At 36.7% G+C, this 19752-nt stretch overlaps 3 protein-coding genes across 3 annotated transcripts; 2 read left to right on the top strand and 1 right to left on the bottom strand.

Annotated features, from left to right (window-relative positions):
* Window positions 1-1469, bottom strand: LOC147570596 (uncharacterized). The gene has a single exon (XM_086657142.1). The coding sequence runs from the start codon at window positions 1303-1305 to the stop codon at window positions 46-48; it is 1260 nt and encodes a 419-aa protein (XP_086513268.1). The 5' UTR covers window positions 1306-1469; the 3' UTR covers window positions 1-45.
* Window positions 1470-3919: 2450 nt separating this feature from the next.
* On the top strand, window positions 3920-9075 carry LOC147570595 (coatomer subunit alpha-1-like). Its single transcript, XM_086657141.1, has 4 exons — window positions 3920-4155; window positions 4424-4660; window positions 5123-5617; window positions 5749-9075. Exons 2-4 carry the CDS (start codon window positions 4453-4455, stop codon window positions 8697-8699), a joined length of 3654 nt encoding a protein of 1217 aa, XP_086513267.1. The 5' UTR covers window positions 3920-4155; window positions 4424-4452; the 3' UTR covers window positions 8700-9075.
* Window positions 9076-16793: 7718 nt separating this feature from the next.
* Window positions 16794-19320, top strand: LOC147570594 (protein EXPRESSION OF TERPENOIDS 1-like). Its single transcript, XM_086657140.1, has 2 exons — window positions 16794-18102; window positions 18619-19320. The coding sequence occupies exons 1-2, from the start codon at window positions 17493-17495 to the stop codon at window positions 18999-19001; spliced, it is 993 nt and encodes a 330-aa protein (XP_086513266.1). The 5' UTR covers window positions 16794-17492; the 3' UTR covers window positions 19002-19320.
* Window positions 19321-19752: the final 432 nt, after the last annotated feature.

Genomic DNA, 19752 nt, shown 5'->3' with positions numbered 1-19752 from the left:
TTGAAAAGTGAAAACCCTAACTCATTATCATCACCAATACTATCATCATGGAATTACAGGTCCATTACTCATACAAGCCATTAAAGATTTCTGAATCCCACCTTGACAAAAGAAGAAACTAATTGGACATCTAAACAAACAATTATTAACTAAACTAACAGTAACAGAACTTCCTGGTTTTAACCTCATTAATGGACTTGGAATTGGTCCAAACAAATAATTCCCACCCAATAATAATCTCACAAATGGAGAACTACCCTTATCAGGAAAAACTGTTTTTAATGCATATTGAGAAGGTATCATCCCTGTAAACTTGTTATTCTCCACTGATAATGCTGAAAGTTTCGGCATTATCGCCATGAAAGCTGGTAATAATCCTTCAATTTCATTATTACTCAAATCAATTGCTATTAATTCACTCTGGGTTTCATCAAAATTTCTCATTTCTTGAATGAATTTGAACTTGTTATAAGAAAGGGTAAGTTGTTGAAGAGATGGGTGACGAAATAGAGCTGAAATTACAGACCCTGAAAGTTGATTATGACTTAAATCCAGTACCTGTAAAAACCCTAATTTGGTTATATTCTCATTGACATTTCCTTCTAAGTTATTATTTCTCATTGAAATCTCAATAAGGTTTTCCGGTAAGCTGGCCGGAAACTTCCCTGAGAAATCATTATCACTAGCATCTAAAAATGAGAGATTTTTCAAACTACCCAAATCAGGAAATTCCCCTGAAATCTTATTTCCTTGAAGTTCTAATCTTTTCAAACTCACTAAAAGCTTCAAACTTTCAGGAATTGAACCTTCAATTTGATTGTGGTCGAGGTAAAGTTCTTCTAGGTTAAAGAGAGACCCAATAGAATTGGGTATTTCACCAGAAAAAGAGTTGCTTGAGAATCCAAGTCGACGAAGACGAGTTAGATTTGAAATTGATTCAGGAATTGAACCAGAGAAGAAATTATCTGATAAATCAAGGGTTTCTAAGTAAGGGAAGTTGAACTTAGAGAGAGAAAGTGAACCAGTGTATCCAGCTTTATCTAAGGTAATTTCAGTGATTCGACTCATTTCAGAAACCATTAAATCACATCTGAATCCACAAGTAAATTGATCACTGAAGATTTGATCACATGGGTCGACTGAAAAATCCCATGAACTCAAACAAGATCCAGGAATAATAGATGACGAATCAATACTCTGTTTTAGGTCTTTCAATCCTTCTATATCTTCCCAATAAGTTTTTGATTCTGAAACAGTTATTACTGAAATTAGTAACAACCACATAAAGAAAAATCGATTACCCATTTCTTCTCTCTTTCTCTTTCTAGAAAAAAACTCTCTTTCTCTCACTAACTTGGTTACTCTGTTCTTCTTCTTCTTCTTCTTCTTCTTGTGGGTTATTTTCAGATCTAATAAGAGATATTTGCAGAGAGATAAATAAGGAAAAATGAAAATGTCACAGATGGAATCAGCACAATAAATTCGTTTGTCATAATTTAATGAGACAAAAGACAAGAAGGGGAAGTGTTGGATTTTTCTTTCTTGAGTAAAAAAGTTAGATTAGTTCAGAGATTTTTGACCTTCACGGGCAAAAATGTCAGACTTTGGGTCATTTTCCTCTGCTTTTTAAATTTGAATTGTTTCATAGGAGTAGATTCCAAACAGGGCAAAAGAGAGAAAAGTGAAAAAGAAGAAGATAAAAAGGAGTGAAAGTAAAACCATCAATATAAGTGCCCAAATACACTAGTACTTGATTTTTTGAAAAACAAAATACACTAGTACTTCTTTCCAAGGAGCAACTTTAGGGTCCGTTTGATACATGAGAAAGAAAATGACTCTTTTTTGATAGGAAAGAAAGTGACTTTCTTTCTCATGTGAAATTCATATTCTAGTGTTTGATTGGTTGTGGGAAAATCTAGGGTGCCTTTAAAAATTCAATCCACCCCCCTTTAATTTCGTGTATTTCCCCCAAAATGGCCCAAATAATTGTTTTCCCCAACACCCTAACTCCCAAATCATATTAACAGAGAGGGAGAGAGACAGGGTTCTAAAAAAAGTGGAGAGGGAGATTAGGGTCTCCATCTATTAAATTTTCAAAGACACATTTTATCACCTTCATGGCTGTATCTATTAAATTGATAAACCCTAAAAGCATTAGCTTCTTCAACAAAGCTATAAAAAAAACCCTAAAAATTTAGGTTCTTCATCAGTCAAATTTGAAAAACAAGTACAGAAATGTTTCCATCTATTTACATAATAACAAGAAAAGATTTCATGGTTCATCAGTATCATTCATCATCCATTAATTGCTTTGACTCTTCATAAAACTAAAGTACCTACAGATTAAAGATGAAGCTTAAAGGAGAAGAAGATGAAGATTCAAGAACAACACCAAAAAGGAAAAGAAGAAGAAGAAGAAATGTTGTTATTGTTGTTAATCTTCATCATCTTCTTAAATTCTTCAAAATTAACACTACCATCACCATTAACATAACTAATCATTCTAGAACAATCACGAAGATCAATTTCATCATCTAGGGTTTAACCAATTTGGGGTTTTTTCCTGAGTCAAGAGAGAGAGTTAATGGATCAAAATCTCTAACCTTTCCATCAACTGTTGATGTAGTTTGAGAATAAGGTAAAAGAGGGATCTCAGAAATCTCTAACCTCTAAGCTTCCATCATCAATTGCGAAGATCCGTGAGATTAAGGTCAAAGAAGGACATAAATCTGGATTTCTTGCTTGAGGAAGAAAGAGATGGAGTCAGAGAGTGAGAGTGAATGAGAGTTTCGGGCGAATAGAGAGATACGGGGAGGAGAGAGAGCGCAAAGTTGAGGTGGGTGAGAAAACGGTTTTACCACCTTTTGGGTGGTAAAATTTTTTAGCCTTTTTTCCCACCATATTTTACTACGAAAATCGACTTTCCCATCATTACTGCCCAAACAAACAGTGGAAAATCGATTTTCGTACGAAAATCGATTTTCCCGACCTGTTTTCCTATGTATCAAACGGACCCTTAGTGAGATAAAGAATTTATTAGTTCAGAAAAAGAATACGAATTCGTGATACCTATACTCATGATTGATATATAAAATGTTTAGTCCTATTTGACCTATGTAAAGTTGTTGCATTGGTCTCAACTTCCATGATTTTCATCATCTCTAAACATATACGTTAAAATCGGGCCATGGATTAAGTTGAATATCAGTTCGGACTACAGACTCCTGCGACTGGTGTTCATTTTCTCGATACTTCCCCCTAAAGTTCGCATTGAGGGGTATCAATAAGAATTGGGTGGGGGTGCGAATAAATTTTTCCTAATCCAAACAAGGAAGGAGCATATGCAATAGAGCGCTTTTAGCACGAACGACAACTCCTTTAGAACGGGGTTAAAGGCCCATGATCATAGCATTCTAAGACTGTTAGTACTTAGTATAGTGCAGTTTTATTGGCACATATAATTTTTACGATGTCGGCACAAATAGAAAACAAACTCATCTTTCCCACCAATCTTCATCTTCACCACCACCACGGCACCACCAACTACTGTCACCGTCACTACCATCTGTTTGTCTACTCTCTTATCTTCTTCACAATCTATCTCTCTCTGGGTGCCCCCAATCGAGGGTTCAGGCGAACGTCAGAAGAGAGGATTGAGAGGGGAAGGAGAGAGACGGTGGCGATGGTGGACTGTGGGCTAATAACACTTCCTTATCTCCAATTACGACCTGTCGAGCCCAGGCCCACTCTCGAGCCCAGGCCCATCTACGTATGATCTAGTTGTTAGTATCAAAAAGGATCCTGGCCGTCAAAAAGTAATAAACGTACATAATTTGGTACACCTTAATAACACCATATCGCGTAAGCATATATGCACTTTAGATTGATATTTCAAGGTTTTCATTTTTTGTTTTTTCGGCCAACACTTACTTTCAAATCACACACACACAAAGAAAACACTCATCGAGGCCAAAATCTAGATCTACCTCCTCATACAACTTGTTCTCGATTTTATTTTCTTCCGATCTAGGGTTTCTTTTCAAACCTATATTTCTCCCACTAACTTCTTCATTTTTTTTCCTGCTGATTGCTCTTCTGATTCCTCAACCGATGTTAAATTCCGCTTGATCTACTATTCATTTTATCAGATCTAAGGTAAAATTCTATTTTCTTTCTCTCTCCCTCGATCTTTAGATCTCTTTCTTAACTTTTGATATCTGCACATCTAGTTCTTACTTAAGTTCTTTTGTGTATAGAATGTGTATGATGAAATTGATGATGATTGCTCTCTAATCAAATTTTGATTGATAATTGAATTTGATTGAATTTCTTGAAGGGTACAATAGTGTGTCTGTTGATTTTGCCTTAGTTCTTATTGTAGTGTATAGTTATGATTGAATTGTTGTTTTGTTTTTGTGTGTAGTTTGACGTAGTTAGATCATTTTCGGGACAATGTTGACGAAATTTGAGACGAAGAGTAATCGTGTGAAAGGACTGAGTTTTCATCCTAAAAGGCCATGGATCCTTGCTAGTCTTCACAGTGGTGTGATCCAGCTATGGGATTACAGGATGGGGACTCTTATTGACAGATTTGATGAACATGATGGACCAGTCCGGGGAGTTCATTTCCATAAATCTCAGCCATTGTTTGTATCTGGAGGTACAAATTTCTGCCATTTGTTAGTAATTTCGATCACATTTGAGATCCAACATTTCCAGTTATTTGTTATAGTTTTTTTTATTGCTGATAGCAATGCTATTTCAGTCTTATAACATATTGGAACAATTTTTATGTAGATAGATTTAGAATAGATCATTATCACAGTTAATGAAGTTCTTCGTAGATTCCAATAAAAAGTAACTTTTTAAGTTCTACTTAATGATCTTGACCTGTTTCCTTTTGATTCAACTTTTTCGTTCCTAGTCTAGTGACCCTCTTACCGATCTAGATTCTGTCCAAGCATATGGTAAATCCAATTGAACTATTTGTTCTTGTTGTTCACTCTGGTCAGCTAGCTAGTATCCTTGCTTGCGGTGTCAAATTCACCAAAACTTATTTCCCGAAGACGCGTTTTTTCCATGGTTGTGGTTCTTGATTTGAATGAGACATTGGTTTTTGCAGGAGATGACTACAAGATCAAAGTCTGGAACTACAAGATGCACCGCTGTCTATTTACCCTTCTTGGACATCTTGATTATATTCGTACTGTTCAATTTCACAATGAATACCCCTGGATTGTTAGTGCAAGTGATGATCAGACTATTAGAATATGGAATTGGCAGTCACGCACCTGTGTTTCTGTGTTGACCGGGCATAACCACTATGTCATGTGTGCTACCTTCCACCCTAAGGAGGATCTTGTTGTTTCGGCTTCATTGGATCAGACTGTTCGTGTATGGGATATTGGTGCCTTAAGGAAGAAGACAGTGTCCCCAGCAGATGACATCTTGCGGTTGAGCCAGATGAACACTGATTTATTTGGTGGGGTTGATGCAATTGTGAAGTATGTCTTGGAAGGTCATGATCGGGGTGTAAATTGGGCTTCATTTCATCCTACCTTGCCCCTAATTGTTTCTGGAGCAGATGATCGTCAAGTAAAGCTCTGGCGAATGAATGGTACTTTTGAAAATATCTGCTTTGTTTTCTCCTTCATTTTGCAAATATCTTCAGTTTGATAGATCTTACTTAAATTTCAGAAATTCAAGTAAAGATATTAACATCATCAAGTAAACTTACACTTTTTTCAGATACAAAGGCTTGGGAAGTAGATACATTACGAGGACACATGAATAATGTGTCCTGTGTCATGTTCCATGCTAGGCAGGACATCATCGTGTCCAACTCAGAGGATAAAAGTATTCGTGTATGGGATGTTACAAAGCGCACTGGGGTTCAAACATTCCGCCGAGAGCACGATCGATTCTGGATTCTTGCATTGCATCCCGAAATGAATCTTATGGCTGCTGGTCATGACAGTGGCATGATTGTTTTTAAGCTGGAAAGAGAGCGTCCTGCTTTCTGTGTGAGTGCCGATTCTCTATATTTTGTAAAAGATCGCTTCCTGCGCTTCTATGAGTTCTCGACTCAGAAGGAGACTCAAGTAATCCCTATTAGAAGGCCTGGATCGACTACCTTGAATCAAGGCCCGAGAACAATGTCTTACAGCCCTACCGAAAATGCTGTTTTGATCTGTTCGGATGTCGATGGAGGGTCATATGAACTATATATAGTGCCCAAAGACACGGGCAGGGGTGATACTGTGCAAGAAGCAAAGAGAGGACTTGGAGGATCGGCGATCTTTGTTGCTCGAAACAGGTTTGCTGTTCTTGATAAGAGCAACAATCAGGTGCTGGTCAAAAACCTGAAAAATGAAATTGTGAAGAAGAGTGGTCTTCCTGTCCCTGCTGATGCTATTTTTTATGCCGGCACTGGCAATTTGTTGTGCAGATCTGAAGATAGAGTGGTGATTTTTGACCTTCAGCAGAGGCTTGTTCTTGGCGATCTCCAGACCCCTTTTGTTAAATACGTTGTTTGGTCAAATGACATGGAGACTGTTGCATTGCTGAGTAAGCATGCTATCATTATTGCCAGTAAGAAGCTGGTTCATCGATGCACAATTCATGAGACGATCCGTGTAAAAAGTGGAGCTTGGGATGACAATGGAGTATTCATTTATACAACACTGAACCATATTAAGTACTGTCTTCCTAACGGTGACAGTGGAATCATCAGAACTCTTGATGTCCCGATATACATGACAAAGGTTAGTGGGAACATCATATATTGCTTGGACCGTGATGGAAAAAACCGCGCCATAACTATTGATCCAACAGAGTATGTTTTCAAGCTCTCCCTTCTCAAAAAGAAATATGACCAGGTAATGAATATGATCAGGAGCTCACAGCTCTGTGGACAGGCCATGATTGCCTATCTGCAACAGAAAGGCTTCCCTGAGGTTGCTCTACATTTTGTGAAAGATGAAAGGACTCGTTTCAACTTGGCATTAGAGAGTGGTAATATTCAGATAGCTGTTGCTTCGGCAAAGGAGATTGATGAGAAAGATCATTGGTATAGGTTGGGGGTAGAGGCACTTCGTCAAGGAAATGCTGGCATTGTAGAATATGCATATCAGAGGACAAAGAACTTCGAGAGGCTATCGTTCTTGTATCTCATTACTGGTAACATAGATAAGCTCTCAAAAATGCTTAAAATTGCCGAAGTCAAGAATGATGTGATGGGTCAGTTCCATAATGCACTGTACTTGGGAGATATCCGTGAGCGAGTCAAGATCTTGGAAAATGCCGGTCATTTGCCCCTTGCTTACACCACAGCTGCCGTTCATGGTCTCCAGGATGTTGCTGAGAGACTTAAGGAAGAGTTAGGAGATAATGTACCCTCTTTGCCAGAGGGAAAGTCCCCTTCACTTTTAATGCCTCCAAACCCCATATTGTGTGGTGGAGATTGGCCCTTATTAAGGGTCACAAAGGGTATTTTCGAGGGAAGTTTGGATAATGTGGGCAGGGAAGTAGAAGAGGAAGAAGGGGATGAGGCCAATGGTGACTGGGGTGAGGACTTGGATATTGTCGATGGGGATCAGATACAGAATGGGGACGTCGAAGTAGTGGATGAAAATGGGGAGGCAAATGAAGAAGATGAAGGAGAGGAAGGATGGGAGCTAGAAGACCTTGAACTACCCCCAGAAGATACTCCAAAGGCCTCAACCAATGCCCGGTCTTCAGTATTTGTAACTCCAACTCCGGGCATGCCTGTAAGCCAGATCTGGATCCAGAAATCATCTCTTGCTGGTGAACATGCAGCTGCTGGAAATTTTGATACTGCCATGCGCTTACTGAACCGACAACTGGGTATCAAGAACTTCACTCCTTTGAAGTCCGTGTTTCTCGATCTACATACCGCAAGCCACACCTACCTACGGGCCTTTTCTTCAGCCCCCGTGATTGCATTAGCAGTTGAGAGAGGGTGGACTGAGTCTGCTATCCCTAATGTTAGAGGCCCACCGTCTCTCGTGTTCAAGTTTTCTGAGTTGGATGAGAGACTCAAAGCTGGTTATAAGGCCACCACAAACGGAAAATTCTCTGAAGCCCTTCGTATCTTCCTCACTATCCTTCATTCCATTCCTCTGACTGTAGTTGAATCAAGAAGGGAGGTTGATGAAGTGAAGGAGTTGATCATCATAACCAAAGAATATGTACTTGGGTTGCAGATGGAGCTTAAAAGGAGGGAGCTTAAAGACAATCCAGTTCGCCAGCAGGAGTTAGCTGCCTACTTCACTCACTGCAACCTCCAAACGCCTCACTTGAGACTCGCTTTACTGAACGCCATGACTATCTGCTACAAGGCCAAGAACTTCAATACTGCAGCTAATTTTGCCAGACGACTCTTGGAGACAAACCCGACAGTTGAGAATCAATCTAAGACAGCCAGGCAAGTTCTTCAAGCTGCTGAGAAGAACAACATGAGAGATGAAACTCAGCTGAACTACGACTTCAGAAACCCGTTTGTTGTTTGTGGAGCAACTTATGTACCTATTTACCGTGGACAGAAAGACGTAGCATGTCCATATTGTTGTTCGCGATTTGTGCCAGCCCAGGAGGGACATATCTGTAGCGTCTGTGATCTTGCTTCGGTCGGTTCTGATGCTTCTGGACTGCTTTGTTCTCCATCTCAGGTAAGATAGATGATTATACATTATTGTTCCTCTGTCTCATTAGGCCAAGGTAAGAAGAGGTAGGAAATATTAAACATGAATTTCAGTTTGAGTGAACTGCTCTTTATTCTCTATCTGTCTCTATTTACATCTTCCTTTTGTAATGTTTTTTTTTTTTTTCGTTTTCGTTATTCAAATGATTTTGATTTGAGTTGGTGTAATAAACAAAACTTCAAGAATTTTGAGTTGGTTGTTTTCTTAGTTGTTGATTTGAACTAGAGAATGGCAGCAAAGGGGACTTGTTTGTTAAGATGGTGATAGATATGAAGATGTTGTCAATGGTGGTTTTGGTAAATTACTCTATTAGGTGATGGTATTAATGGAGAACTCCCCCATTTTTCTTGTCTTTTCGTCTCTCTGTTCTCTATCTTCTTCTATGTTAGTAAGCCAATCTCTCGTTGAATTCTTTTCTGATATCACACTTCCTATGGGTACTCAAGTTATTATGTTAGGAACAAATAACGATAAACGAATTAGTGTTAAGTTATAGGGTATTCCATTTACATGTGACCAGACTACCTCTTTTAATGTCAAATTAGATGTACTTTTTTCCCTTATAACGTAAAATTTGATTTTCATCAAGGTTTAATCAATGGACCTATAAGCTCTCAAAGATAGTGAAACAATGATTTTGGGAATGGTCTCAAATATATGTGCATTCCCCACTTCTTTTTTCACGTAACAGACAACATTTTTTTTCGTTTGCCTCAAATGTTGAAACATTGAAACATGTTTAATCAATGGATGGATGGATGACAGAAAATTTACAACTCAATCTGAACAAGAAAAGATCAAAAAGAGTGGAACAAAATAAGAAAAAAGGAATACCAAAAAGTTGGACACTATTCTATGTGCTCGAGCTATAAAGAGCTCTATGTCAGTAATTCACCCGATTCTTAGGAAATATTGCGTATAGCTGTCGCTGTTACCAAGAAACGATTGCCTTTGCCTTATGTTCTTATTTCAACTCTTGGGGTGGTATGAGGTCACCCTTTTCCTGACTTCTTTTTCAATCCTTCAATCTTTTCTTCTCATCATATACTTCAATGATAAATATGCATATATACCCTTCTCCTGACTTCTTTTCAATCCTTAAATCTTAGGAATTCATGGAGGATTTTGTCACTCCTAAATGGTAGGTCATGAAAAAGGGGCAGGGGATTGGAAGGGAAGGGTTTTGTCACTCCTAAGTAGGGGTGGGAATTGAGCGGGTATGGGCGTCCATGGGCACTTGAAGCATCGGGCTGGGCGGATCGGGCACAAAATTTCAATGGCTATTAGGGTAAGCGGGTTAATTGGGCGGGCAATTTTGAAATTCGCCTTGCTCATTACCCGCCCAAGCCCATTAAGAAGTTCGGGTAATTCGGGTATGGGCGGGCGGGTAGCGGGTAATCTCATGACTTAGAAAAAAAAAATCACTTTTTCCTCTTTTTCTTATAGAATCTGGAAATACCTTTCCTGATTCTAAAGAGACAATGTGAGATTAAAACTAGACGTTATTTGTGTTGTTCCTTTTAGGAATTTAATCTCACATTGAAAACTAATGAAGAATTCTCATGAGATATAATATAAACTTACCCCACTCTTTGTCCCCTCAAAGCCAAAGACTAATTCAGTATTCTACTAAGAATTCTCTTGGGCCATTGCAAAGCATTATATTGGGTTCGTGTGATTTCCCTTAAGCATATTGTTTACCATCTCAACTAAGCCTAGCAACATAGACAGCTGGGGCTTCATCAACCCATAAAGTTGATGTAATTTGGTTGGTTATCATTGGGTGAGTTTAAGTGGGTGCGGGCACGGGCGGGTGCGCGGTAGAGGTTTTAACCCATGCCCGTCCACTAAAAATTGGCGGGCTGGGCGGGTTGTGCCCGAGACAGGCGCGGGCGTCCATGGTCATCGTTGGGCTCGGGTGCCCGTGGGCGGGTTCGGGCTCATGGGCAAAATTCCCACCCCTACTCCTAAGTGATAGGTCATGAAAAGGGGTAGGGGATTGGAAGGTGAGGGTTTTCTTGTAGTAGAATTTTTGGAGACAAAATGACAGGTGCCCACTAATCACATGCACCTACAAAAAAAAACTCAAAAGAGGAAACAACCCCTATTAACCAAGTCTATTGACTTCCTTTACCAAGTTGTGTACATGCTACTATTGTTGGAGCCACATGCTTGAAGTGTTACTATTAAGATTGGGTCCCATCTTCGAAAGTTGGTACGGCTATTAACCGTCCATTTCACCCCATTGGTTTATTGAATTGCCATCATCATCTTAGTTCTCAATTTAATTAGGGTTTTCAAACTAGGAATGGACCAACCTTTTTAGAGTTTATGAACCCTATATTGATAGTTAAGTTTCATCACAATAATAATGAACAAAAGAAGGTTATGGTATGTCTAATTTTTGTAAGGCCGCGGTTTTGGAACACAAAAAGAAGTTTTGGGTGCATAAAAATTTAGTCAATTAAGATTGACTTATATCTGATAATTTTTTAGTCTTAGTCTTCATCTTCTTCTTCATCTCACAATTGCGGCAGTCCTTCTAGATTCAAATCTTGAGGAAGTATTGTAAGTAAATTAGGCACCCTATAAGGATTATGTTAGGCGTCTTTAGACCTTCCCTAATTTCAATTGTGGAAGGGTTCGACTTGCATTACAATAATATGGAAAGAGGTACAATCTTGACGACATGCATGTCCTTGAAAGGAAATAGTTAGAGAAACAAAAGTTATAGTTAGATATGTAGGCTCTAGAAAGGAGGTAATTGATTGTAAAGTTAGAGATGAACATAAAAAAAGGTTAATTATTTTGATTGTTCATAGTGACTGACATAGACTGATGGAATCTCTACCACAAGTCTATAATACATTGAGTTTTCATCATCAAAGAATAAAAAGTAGTGAAGTGACTTGATCTTTGTGTTTGATCAACAAACATGATCCTTCCAAAAACTCCAAATTATTGTAATGAAATCCACACAACCCAAGTGGGTTAGAGAATACAAACATACTATTCACATGACCATAACTTATTGGACTTCAATAATTTGATGTTAGTTATCAAAGAGTTAATATTGTCATATCAAAACGATACCCCAATAAGTTTTTAATAACTACTAAAAATTAGTAAGGTTTTGGTTAGGTAAAGAATTTTATTATGTGTCGTAACTCATAAGAACACATGATAAGACTTAATTTCCTTTTAATAAAAACTTAAGAATCAATACAATCAATGAAGGGGGTTAAACTTTAAATAGTTGAAATTACCGAAAATTCATCGTGTGAAGTTAGGACACTTGGTAGAAGGACCAAGCTATTAACCAACTTCTAGCTTGAGCTCATTTATAGGAACCCTTAACCCAAATAGATAAATGGTTGGTCATTTTTCATAGTTCAATTTCAACTATGAAAGAGATAGATCTTGGTCCTAAATGGGTTTTGTTACACGAAGCCAAGTTTATCGAGACATATATCTTTAAATAGTACAATGTTACCATCGTGGCTAAGTTCATTGAAACAAAACCTAAGCATGCCCTATATTCGTATCCAATTACACTTGATTGTTAGGCCCACATCCGGGTCCACTTTATCCCGATCCGGATTTGGTTATCAAATATCCATGAAAGTAAATCCAGTTTTTCATTCTAAAGAGTTTGTAGTAAATAAGGGAGAATCCTACCCGTTGCCCACCTAGACGTTGGTCTTAAGAGTTATGCCAAGGTTTTCTTGTCGGTTTTTAGTCGGAGTTGATGCTATATATAATAGTTTGAGCCCTACCTTTTGTATGGTTGTAGCGCGGTACGCTTGTTTTCTATTTTGTAATTACCAGGATCGGGGTGTTTCTAATTGTTGTGTGTTGCATAAATAACGTATCAAAATGTTTAGTCAAAAGTTGATGTCACATTAGCGCAATTGAGAAGGATGTAACTAGCACCTTAGGTGCGCAAGGAAACACGCGTCCAACTGATACGGTTTGAGATACACTATTCTTGTATTGTTTAGGCGATTGCATAGAACCTCAGGTGTCGGTGGGCTGCCAACACCTTGGGATGTTATGACTTTCGGGTTGGTTCACAAGGATCTGAGTCATAGATAAAATCTGAAACTACAAATTGAGTGTTAACCATAGGTAATTTATGCAATTATCTCTACAAGTTAACAAAACTTAATGGAGTACTAATTAAAAATTAATTAGAGTAATTATTTAAAGAGACTTTTGAAGAGTTGGACCTTGATTAATGGCTTTGAATTTTGAACCCATTACTATTTGTCTTCTTTAATCCATACGTTAACATCATCAACCTAGCTAATAGATATACGTCCGAATGATTATCACGCCTTCTCTATCAAGACGGATTGACTCTGAAACATATAGAGGTTCAATGATTATTCTATTTAGTCAAATTTAAAAGATTTTCAAAAGAAAAAGATTCAAATTTGAAAGGAATTTTGTGTTTATTAATAGCGTGGAAGCTTAACACACTTTTTTTTTCTTTTTAGTACATAGTAGGTTTCACAATGGAGAAATTGGTGTGAAACAGACGGATATTGTGTCACTAATGGTAGAAAGACATGTTGGTCTTTTTAACACACTTTCAAAACCTTGCAAACTTGTGTATACTCATAAAAACTATGTGGAAATTTTACTTGTGAACATATGTCAAAGACGTGCAGACGTCTGCACACGAACAAAACTAAAGTGTAAAATCATTTTGTGATAGCCGTACATCGTTCACGAGAACTTGGGTTATAAATGTAGGAGGCCTTTTGAATAGGTTTGTGGAACTTTTGAATAGAACAAAGCTTTGCACCAGCTTGGCCTGAAATACTAAAATTGGAACAATATTAGTACTGCTAAGGCTGGGCCGTCACACAATTTACTTAGACAAAGTAATCGGTTTAATAGGATTAGTGCTGTGGAATTCCCCCTCATGTCCATGGAGATTTTCTTTCCAACACCAAGAAATTTTGTGACTTTGAACAGATAAAATCAGACCTTTGGGCAGGGAGAATAAATGCTATCAAATTGTTTGTTTTCTCTCTTTCATTTGTCTTCCTTTCTCCTCTACTTTCTACTATTTCTTTCTCTCTCACTAGATCTCTCCTTTCTGTCTGTCTACAGTAGTAGTAGAAGAAGAAATAGAGAGAGGGAGAGGGAGAGAGAGAGAGAGATAGAGTCAACCCGAAAGAGAGGCAGCTCATGGCTCGAGAATAACAGACAATTATTGGGATTTGTACATTTCATTCACCTACTCATTTTAACCTCACATTTATTTTGTTATCTCTCTCCTAAATTATTCACTTTTGATGTTTATGTTAACATTCCCCAACCATTCTTTTCTAACTCTTTAATAGTATGTGACATCTTTCAACAACAAAAAAATAAAAATAGTATGTGACAGTTGTACCACTGTATTATACTCCTCTTACAAGTACTTGTATATGTATACATGTGAGAGTGAGACGTCTATATATTTAACAACAAAAATACTAGTACTTTAGTAATTTCTTGGGTGACTTCGTCCTAACAAATCAAGAGATATTTTGATTATCTCATTTAGGAGAGAGACAAAAAAAAAAACACTTGTCTTATTGAATACGTAGGTAAAGAGGTCACTCAAAGAGTCATCAAAAATACTTTTTTATCATTTCTATGTATTTAAGTGTTTTAACGAACTTGTGAGAGTTAACCAGTGTATGTATGATCAACACAAGAACGAGTCATCGAGCTAGAATGCTCAAAACACCTTGAATTAGGAAGGTCATGTTAGTCGTAAAAAAAATAATATTAGCAGGAGAACGAGGACAGATGTTTGAGACGCCTATAGACATTGACGATTTCTTTGACTTCACTAATACTCCAACGTGAGTTACGTGACTAAATTCATGTTAATTTATGTAGTAATTTGCTTGATTTATACACCTAAAGGTTCACCTAATTAATATTCAAAATAGTTTAGTTGAATTAGTATCTTAACCTATAGGTATGTTGTAGTACTAATCAATCTACTTGGTTAATTACTTAGGTGGATGGTAGTAGTGATTAGTGAAGTGAGTGGATTGGTCAATGGCCTCGGGCCCCTAAACGATATTCTTATAATATGATTGACTTTGAAACTTTTATACTCCTAAAGATTACTCTCTCTTATCATAATCATTTAATTATCATAGTAATATTCAATTCTCTCTCTTTCCTCATTCTCTCTTTCAGAGTCCGTATACGGCGGGATTCAGACCGTGCCGTCTGGAAATTAAAATAATAATATTTGTATAAATAATTATAATAATAATATCAATCAAAATTTAAAATTTAGGGGGTCAATTTGGATACAAGGAAAAATGTAGTATTTTCAATTCCTGTACTGAAATATATACAAGAATTTTTGAAGAAATCGAGAGAAAGTTCCCAACAGAGTAGAGTGATTTAGAGCATAGGTAATAATACTATATGTTAGAACCAAACTTCTTTATAGTAGTACTATTTTCATGATTTGACAAAATATATAGGGTGATGATTGAAATGAATGTTCTATACTAGAAATTGAAATGAAATGAAATGATGTCCTTTCTCTATATATTTGGTCTCCCAATAGTCTTCCTCTACTTGGATAGTAGGGTACTGAAAATATGTAGACATGGATAATTTACTCTCATGTATATTAAGTTTTCATATATTAGAATAAAGAGCAAATTTACTTATATAATCCTTGAAGTCAAGACGGATTCGAAAATTAAGGTTAGGGTCAATAGTTTAAAAATATAATAACAAAACTAGTTGATAGGTAAATTTATGTACAATATTGGTTGTACCTACAACACTTCTATTTGGATCGTGCATGAACTTGCGTAAGGAAATAGGTTTGAATTTCTAGGGATCTTTAACTAGGCGTCCATCGCATCTTACGAGCTCAGTAACTATTTTTTTGGCTAACATGCTGATATCACACATTTAGAGATTTTGAAATACTAGGTGGTTAAGTTCCAAGTTGATACTAGATCCCAATATCAAAAATTTGGAAGATTTCTTAGTACTAGGTAGTCAAGTTTCAAATTTATACTAGATGTGGAGAGAAAATGAGGGAGAAAATAGTGGGAATAATTTGAGTAGTAAAAAAAAGTTAATATAAATTGATCAAAATATTCTTTAGTTGTTTGGATGATTACCTAGAGTTTAAACTGTATCTATCAAAAGAAACCATTCCCAATAAGATAAGATATTATCAAACTCACAACAAGAAATAGACAATCAGACTTATCTGTTAAATAACTGTCTGAGCTAATTTAATATGTAAGATACTGCTGCAGCTTAACATGTATAGATAGAGTGAGAGCATCTTCAATGCAAAACTAAAAAAGATCCATTGAGATTTTCATTCTTCTGCGACAAAATATAGATCCTACAATTTGTGTGTTTCAAATGAAAATGTTTACTTATGTGTCATGATAATATTTGTAAAAAAAATATTTAGTTATTTCAAAGATATATAGAGACTTGATTTCGTTTTGAATAGTAGTGATTTCACTTGAAAAATGATGAGAATCAGGGAGTCATCTCGAAGATTACAAAAGAAACTATCGCGACAGCGTGTTATTTTGAGATATCTTTATTAACCGTGCTAACTTCATCTTAGATATCCTGATTGAGTTTTACATTAGACTAAAAAGCTCTAAAAATTATATGCGACCCTTAGAGATTGTAAGATCAGTCTTGTAATGGAGATACTCTGAGCTTGACACAATACACCAAGACCTTCTGGACGAGGTGCTTGCAGAATTAATTATCTATTTTCGGTTGGACCCAAATGTATGACATTATTCGCAGAGACCACATCAACAACGACCAAAGTTGAGATCTTTCACATTTACCGTTACATATGGTGCTCAAACGGTTACATCTCATTTTTGTAATAATGGTTTACTTCTTAGGTAAAATATCTAAGTTTGCTAGAATAGAACTCACAATCACTCCATCTAATTCAACAACAAAAAAAATGAAAAAGAATTTACCATTCCAAAAGGTACACCAAGTGAGCATTGGCAGAGAAATAGGGGGTTGTTCTCTTGGTACATCAAAGGAGTGGGGGTCATATTTAACAAAAAAAATAAAGTAGCGGGTTTTCCGGTACAAGGACGAATAATAATCAAAAGCTATTGCTCTGACACGTGTACATATTAGATCCGTTAGATCAACTGAGATATTCATGATGATAACATGATTTTGTCCGATGATTATCTTTAACTTAACGAGGGATAAGGATAGAGAGAAGAATATTGATCCATGTAATAGTAAGTAGTTCTTCACACAAAGGGTTTTTAGAGAGAGAAAGTTAGGGTTGTCTTTCTCACTGTCTATAGTATAGAGAGAGAGAGAGAGAGATGAGAAATGAGTTTTTCTGTTTTAGTTGCAATTAATTGATACAAGTTGCAGAAGTGCCATGGCGGCGTAGCAGAGCTGTAATTCTTTGACTTAAATGCTTCTATCACAGAATTACAGAAGAAGAATTTAAGTTTCAAACAGACTTTGTTTCCTCATCCTCTAACCCTAGATCAGAACCACCCATATTCTAAACAGTACTACTCTTTGATCAAAATCACAAGAATTCTCAAAGTTTCCTCATTACCCAGCATCATCTTGAACAATCACCATCATCACTTCAGAGAAATTAAGATCCAAACGAACATAAACTCACTATTTTCTTCATACCCATTTCTTAAAACTGATGGATTATCTCTCAAAATTTAGGTTTTGTAAAGAAAACAAGTGCAATCAATGGCTGGATTCTTACTAGGTGGTGGAGGAGGAGGAGGAAATAATCAAAACCCATCTCATCAAATTCACCCTGAGAGCTTAATCTTATACCGAAACAACGAAGAAATCTCATCTTACAACAACAATAGTAACAAGGGTTTTGAGTTATGGCAATATCATCATCCAAATCATCACCAAAATCAGCTTCAAAGACATACCCACCCTTACCAACAACAACAGAATGGTGGTGCTTATTCTTCTGATGAATCTTCATCAAGAGGGTTAAGAATGTTATCTTGGCAAAGTAGTAGTGGAGGAGGTGGTGGTGATGAAGGTGGTGGAAGAAGTTGTCAAGATTGTGGAAATAAAGCAAAGAAAGATTGTGTTCATATGAGATGTAGAAGTTGTTGTAAAAGTAGAGGACTTCCATGTCAAACTCATATTAAAAGTACTTGGGTACCTGCTTCAAGAAGGAGAGAGAGACAACTTCAACTTCAAACCCAACAACAACAACAAGAAACCCTAAGAGGAACCCAAGAGAGAGAGTATACTAAAAGGCAGAGAGAGAATCCAAATTCTTCAACTCTTGCTTGCACTTCAACTCGTTTACCCACTGCTACTACCACTTCAGGTAACAGTATATATTTTGTTGCTTTCTCTCTTCCTTTTATTCCATTCTGTCTTCTGAATTATTCAAACCCTAGCTATATATCTACTACTACTATTAAGTTTACTACTAAAACAAATTAGGGTTTCATCCTATTCTTTAGATTACTAGATAGAATCTAGGTTAGATATATATATAGATTAGGTTAAAGAGAAATCTTGAGATAATGGTTTATTTTGTATTCATAATTCTTGATAGATTGAAAATGACTTCACCATTTTAGGATAGAGAGAAAGACAATAAACAAAAGGGAACCTAGCTCATAAACTTGTGACTGTAATGAAGTGACATTAACCTAATAGACTTTCTTTTAGGGTTTTCTACTATGTTTATTTTTACAAATGTAGTAATCAGCAAGAGAGAAAGGAAAGTTTTTTTTTTGTGTGTGTTTTCCTTGTTAAAATTATTTTGATGTCATATTGAGCTAAGGAATTATTAGAAATCTAAAATTAGGGTTTCTTTTGTTTGAGTTATGATTAGGGTTAGAACTTGGGAACTTTCCAGCTGAATTGAATTCCCCGGCTGTGTTTCGTTGTGTGAGAGTTAGTGGAATTGATGATGCTGATGAACAATACGCTTATCAAACGGCTGTTAACATTGAAGGTCATTTATTCAAGGGTATTCTTTATGATCAAGGACCTGATAACAGTTCATACATTCACGGGGGCGAAAGTTCTTCCGGTGGTGCTGGTGGCGGTGGACGTCATCTACTAACAGCAGCAACAACCACCACTGCCACCACCCCCACCACTACTGGTGCTGGTGCCTCAACTGCCGGAATGATTGATCCATCTTCATTGTACCCAACTCCTCTCAATGCCTTCATGGCGGGTACGCACTTCTTCCCACCACCAAGATCATAAAAACACTTCTCTTTTTCACATCTAATTTATCAGAGAACAAACCTAGATCAACCCATGATCTTTAATAGCCTATTAGTTTATGTTACTTATTAGTTATGTATTTGCATTTGTGTTCTTGCTTGTTGTTGTTAGAATAATTAGGTACTTTCAATTCTGCATCCATTTAAACTAGCTTAGCTAGTATTAATTAGCTGATGATCAGAATGAACCAAGAAGAAAGTGTCAAGAGAGATTGAGATGAATTTGCGGATGTTTATTATTATTATTGTTGACTACGAGAATGTTCTAATTTCGATTTGAGTTGATATTGCGTTTCTCATTCTCAAATGTCTTCGTGATTTTTTATGCTCTTCTTTTAAATCATTCTATTCGGTTTAAGTTTGTTAACAATGACGGGACAAAACCTAGCTTCATATTACATTCTTTGTTAATAAAGTTCTATTTTCTCATGTGGGACTATCATCACAGTTTAAGAGGGACAATTAAAGTATATATACGTACATATTACCTTAATTGTGTAGTGTTAGAGAACAAGAAAAATTAGGTAGACTTTAGTTAGAAATTCTATGTGACTTGTCATGATTCATTGCTTAGTGGATCAGAATCATCGAAAGTACGAACTACAAAAAAAACATACTTAAGATTTATGCTTATAATCTGCATGATTTTCCTCGTTCCCTTGTATTTTTCTAATCATAGTGCCTTCCCTTCATTGTGTTAATCATAGTGCCTAATCGTACTGGTTAACATG

Source organism: Eschscholzia californica, unplaced genomic scaffold (assembly GCF_041429995.1).
Source record: "Eschscholzia californica isolate CP2 unplaced genomic scaffold, dmEscCali1.0.p SCAF_1, whole genome shotgun sequence".
NCBI classification, from domain to species: domain Eukaryota; kingdom Viridiplantae; phylum Streptophyta; class Magnoliopsida; order Ranunculales; family Papaveraceae; genus Eschscholzia; species Eschscholzia californica.
Note: the sequence above shows the minus strand (reverse complement) of the source record. Positions and strands in the feature narration are given on the sequence as shown.

Excerpts from the sequence above, each read along its gene's own strand:
- LOC147570596 (XM_086657142.1), bottom strand. The coding sequence starts at position 1,305 with ATGGGTAATCGATTTTTCTTTATGTGGTTGTTACTAATTTCAGTAATA.
- LOC147570595 (XM_086657141.1), top strand. The coding sequence starts at position 4,453 with ATGTTGACGAAATTTGAGACGAAGAGTAATCGTGTGAAAGGACTGAGT. Across the intron at positions 4,661-5,122 it reads GCCATTGTTTGTATCTGGAG|GAGATGACTACAAGATCAAA; the intron begins GTACAAATTTCT and ends TGGTTTTTGCAG. Across the intron at positions 5,618-5,748 it reads AAAGCTCTGGCGAATGAATG|ATACAAAGGCTTGGGAAGTA; the intron begins GTACTTTTGAAA and ends CACTTTTTTCAG.
- LOC147570594 (XM_086657140.1), top strand. The coding sequence starts at position 17,493 with ATGGCTGGATTCTTACTAGGTGGTGGAGGAGGAGGAGGAAATAATCAA. Across the intron at positions 18,103-18,618 it reads CACTGCTACTACCACTTCAG|GGTTAGAACTTGGGAACTTT; the intron begins GTAACAGTATAT and ends AGTTATGATTAG.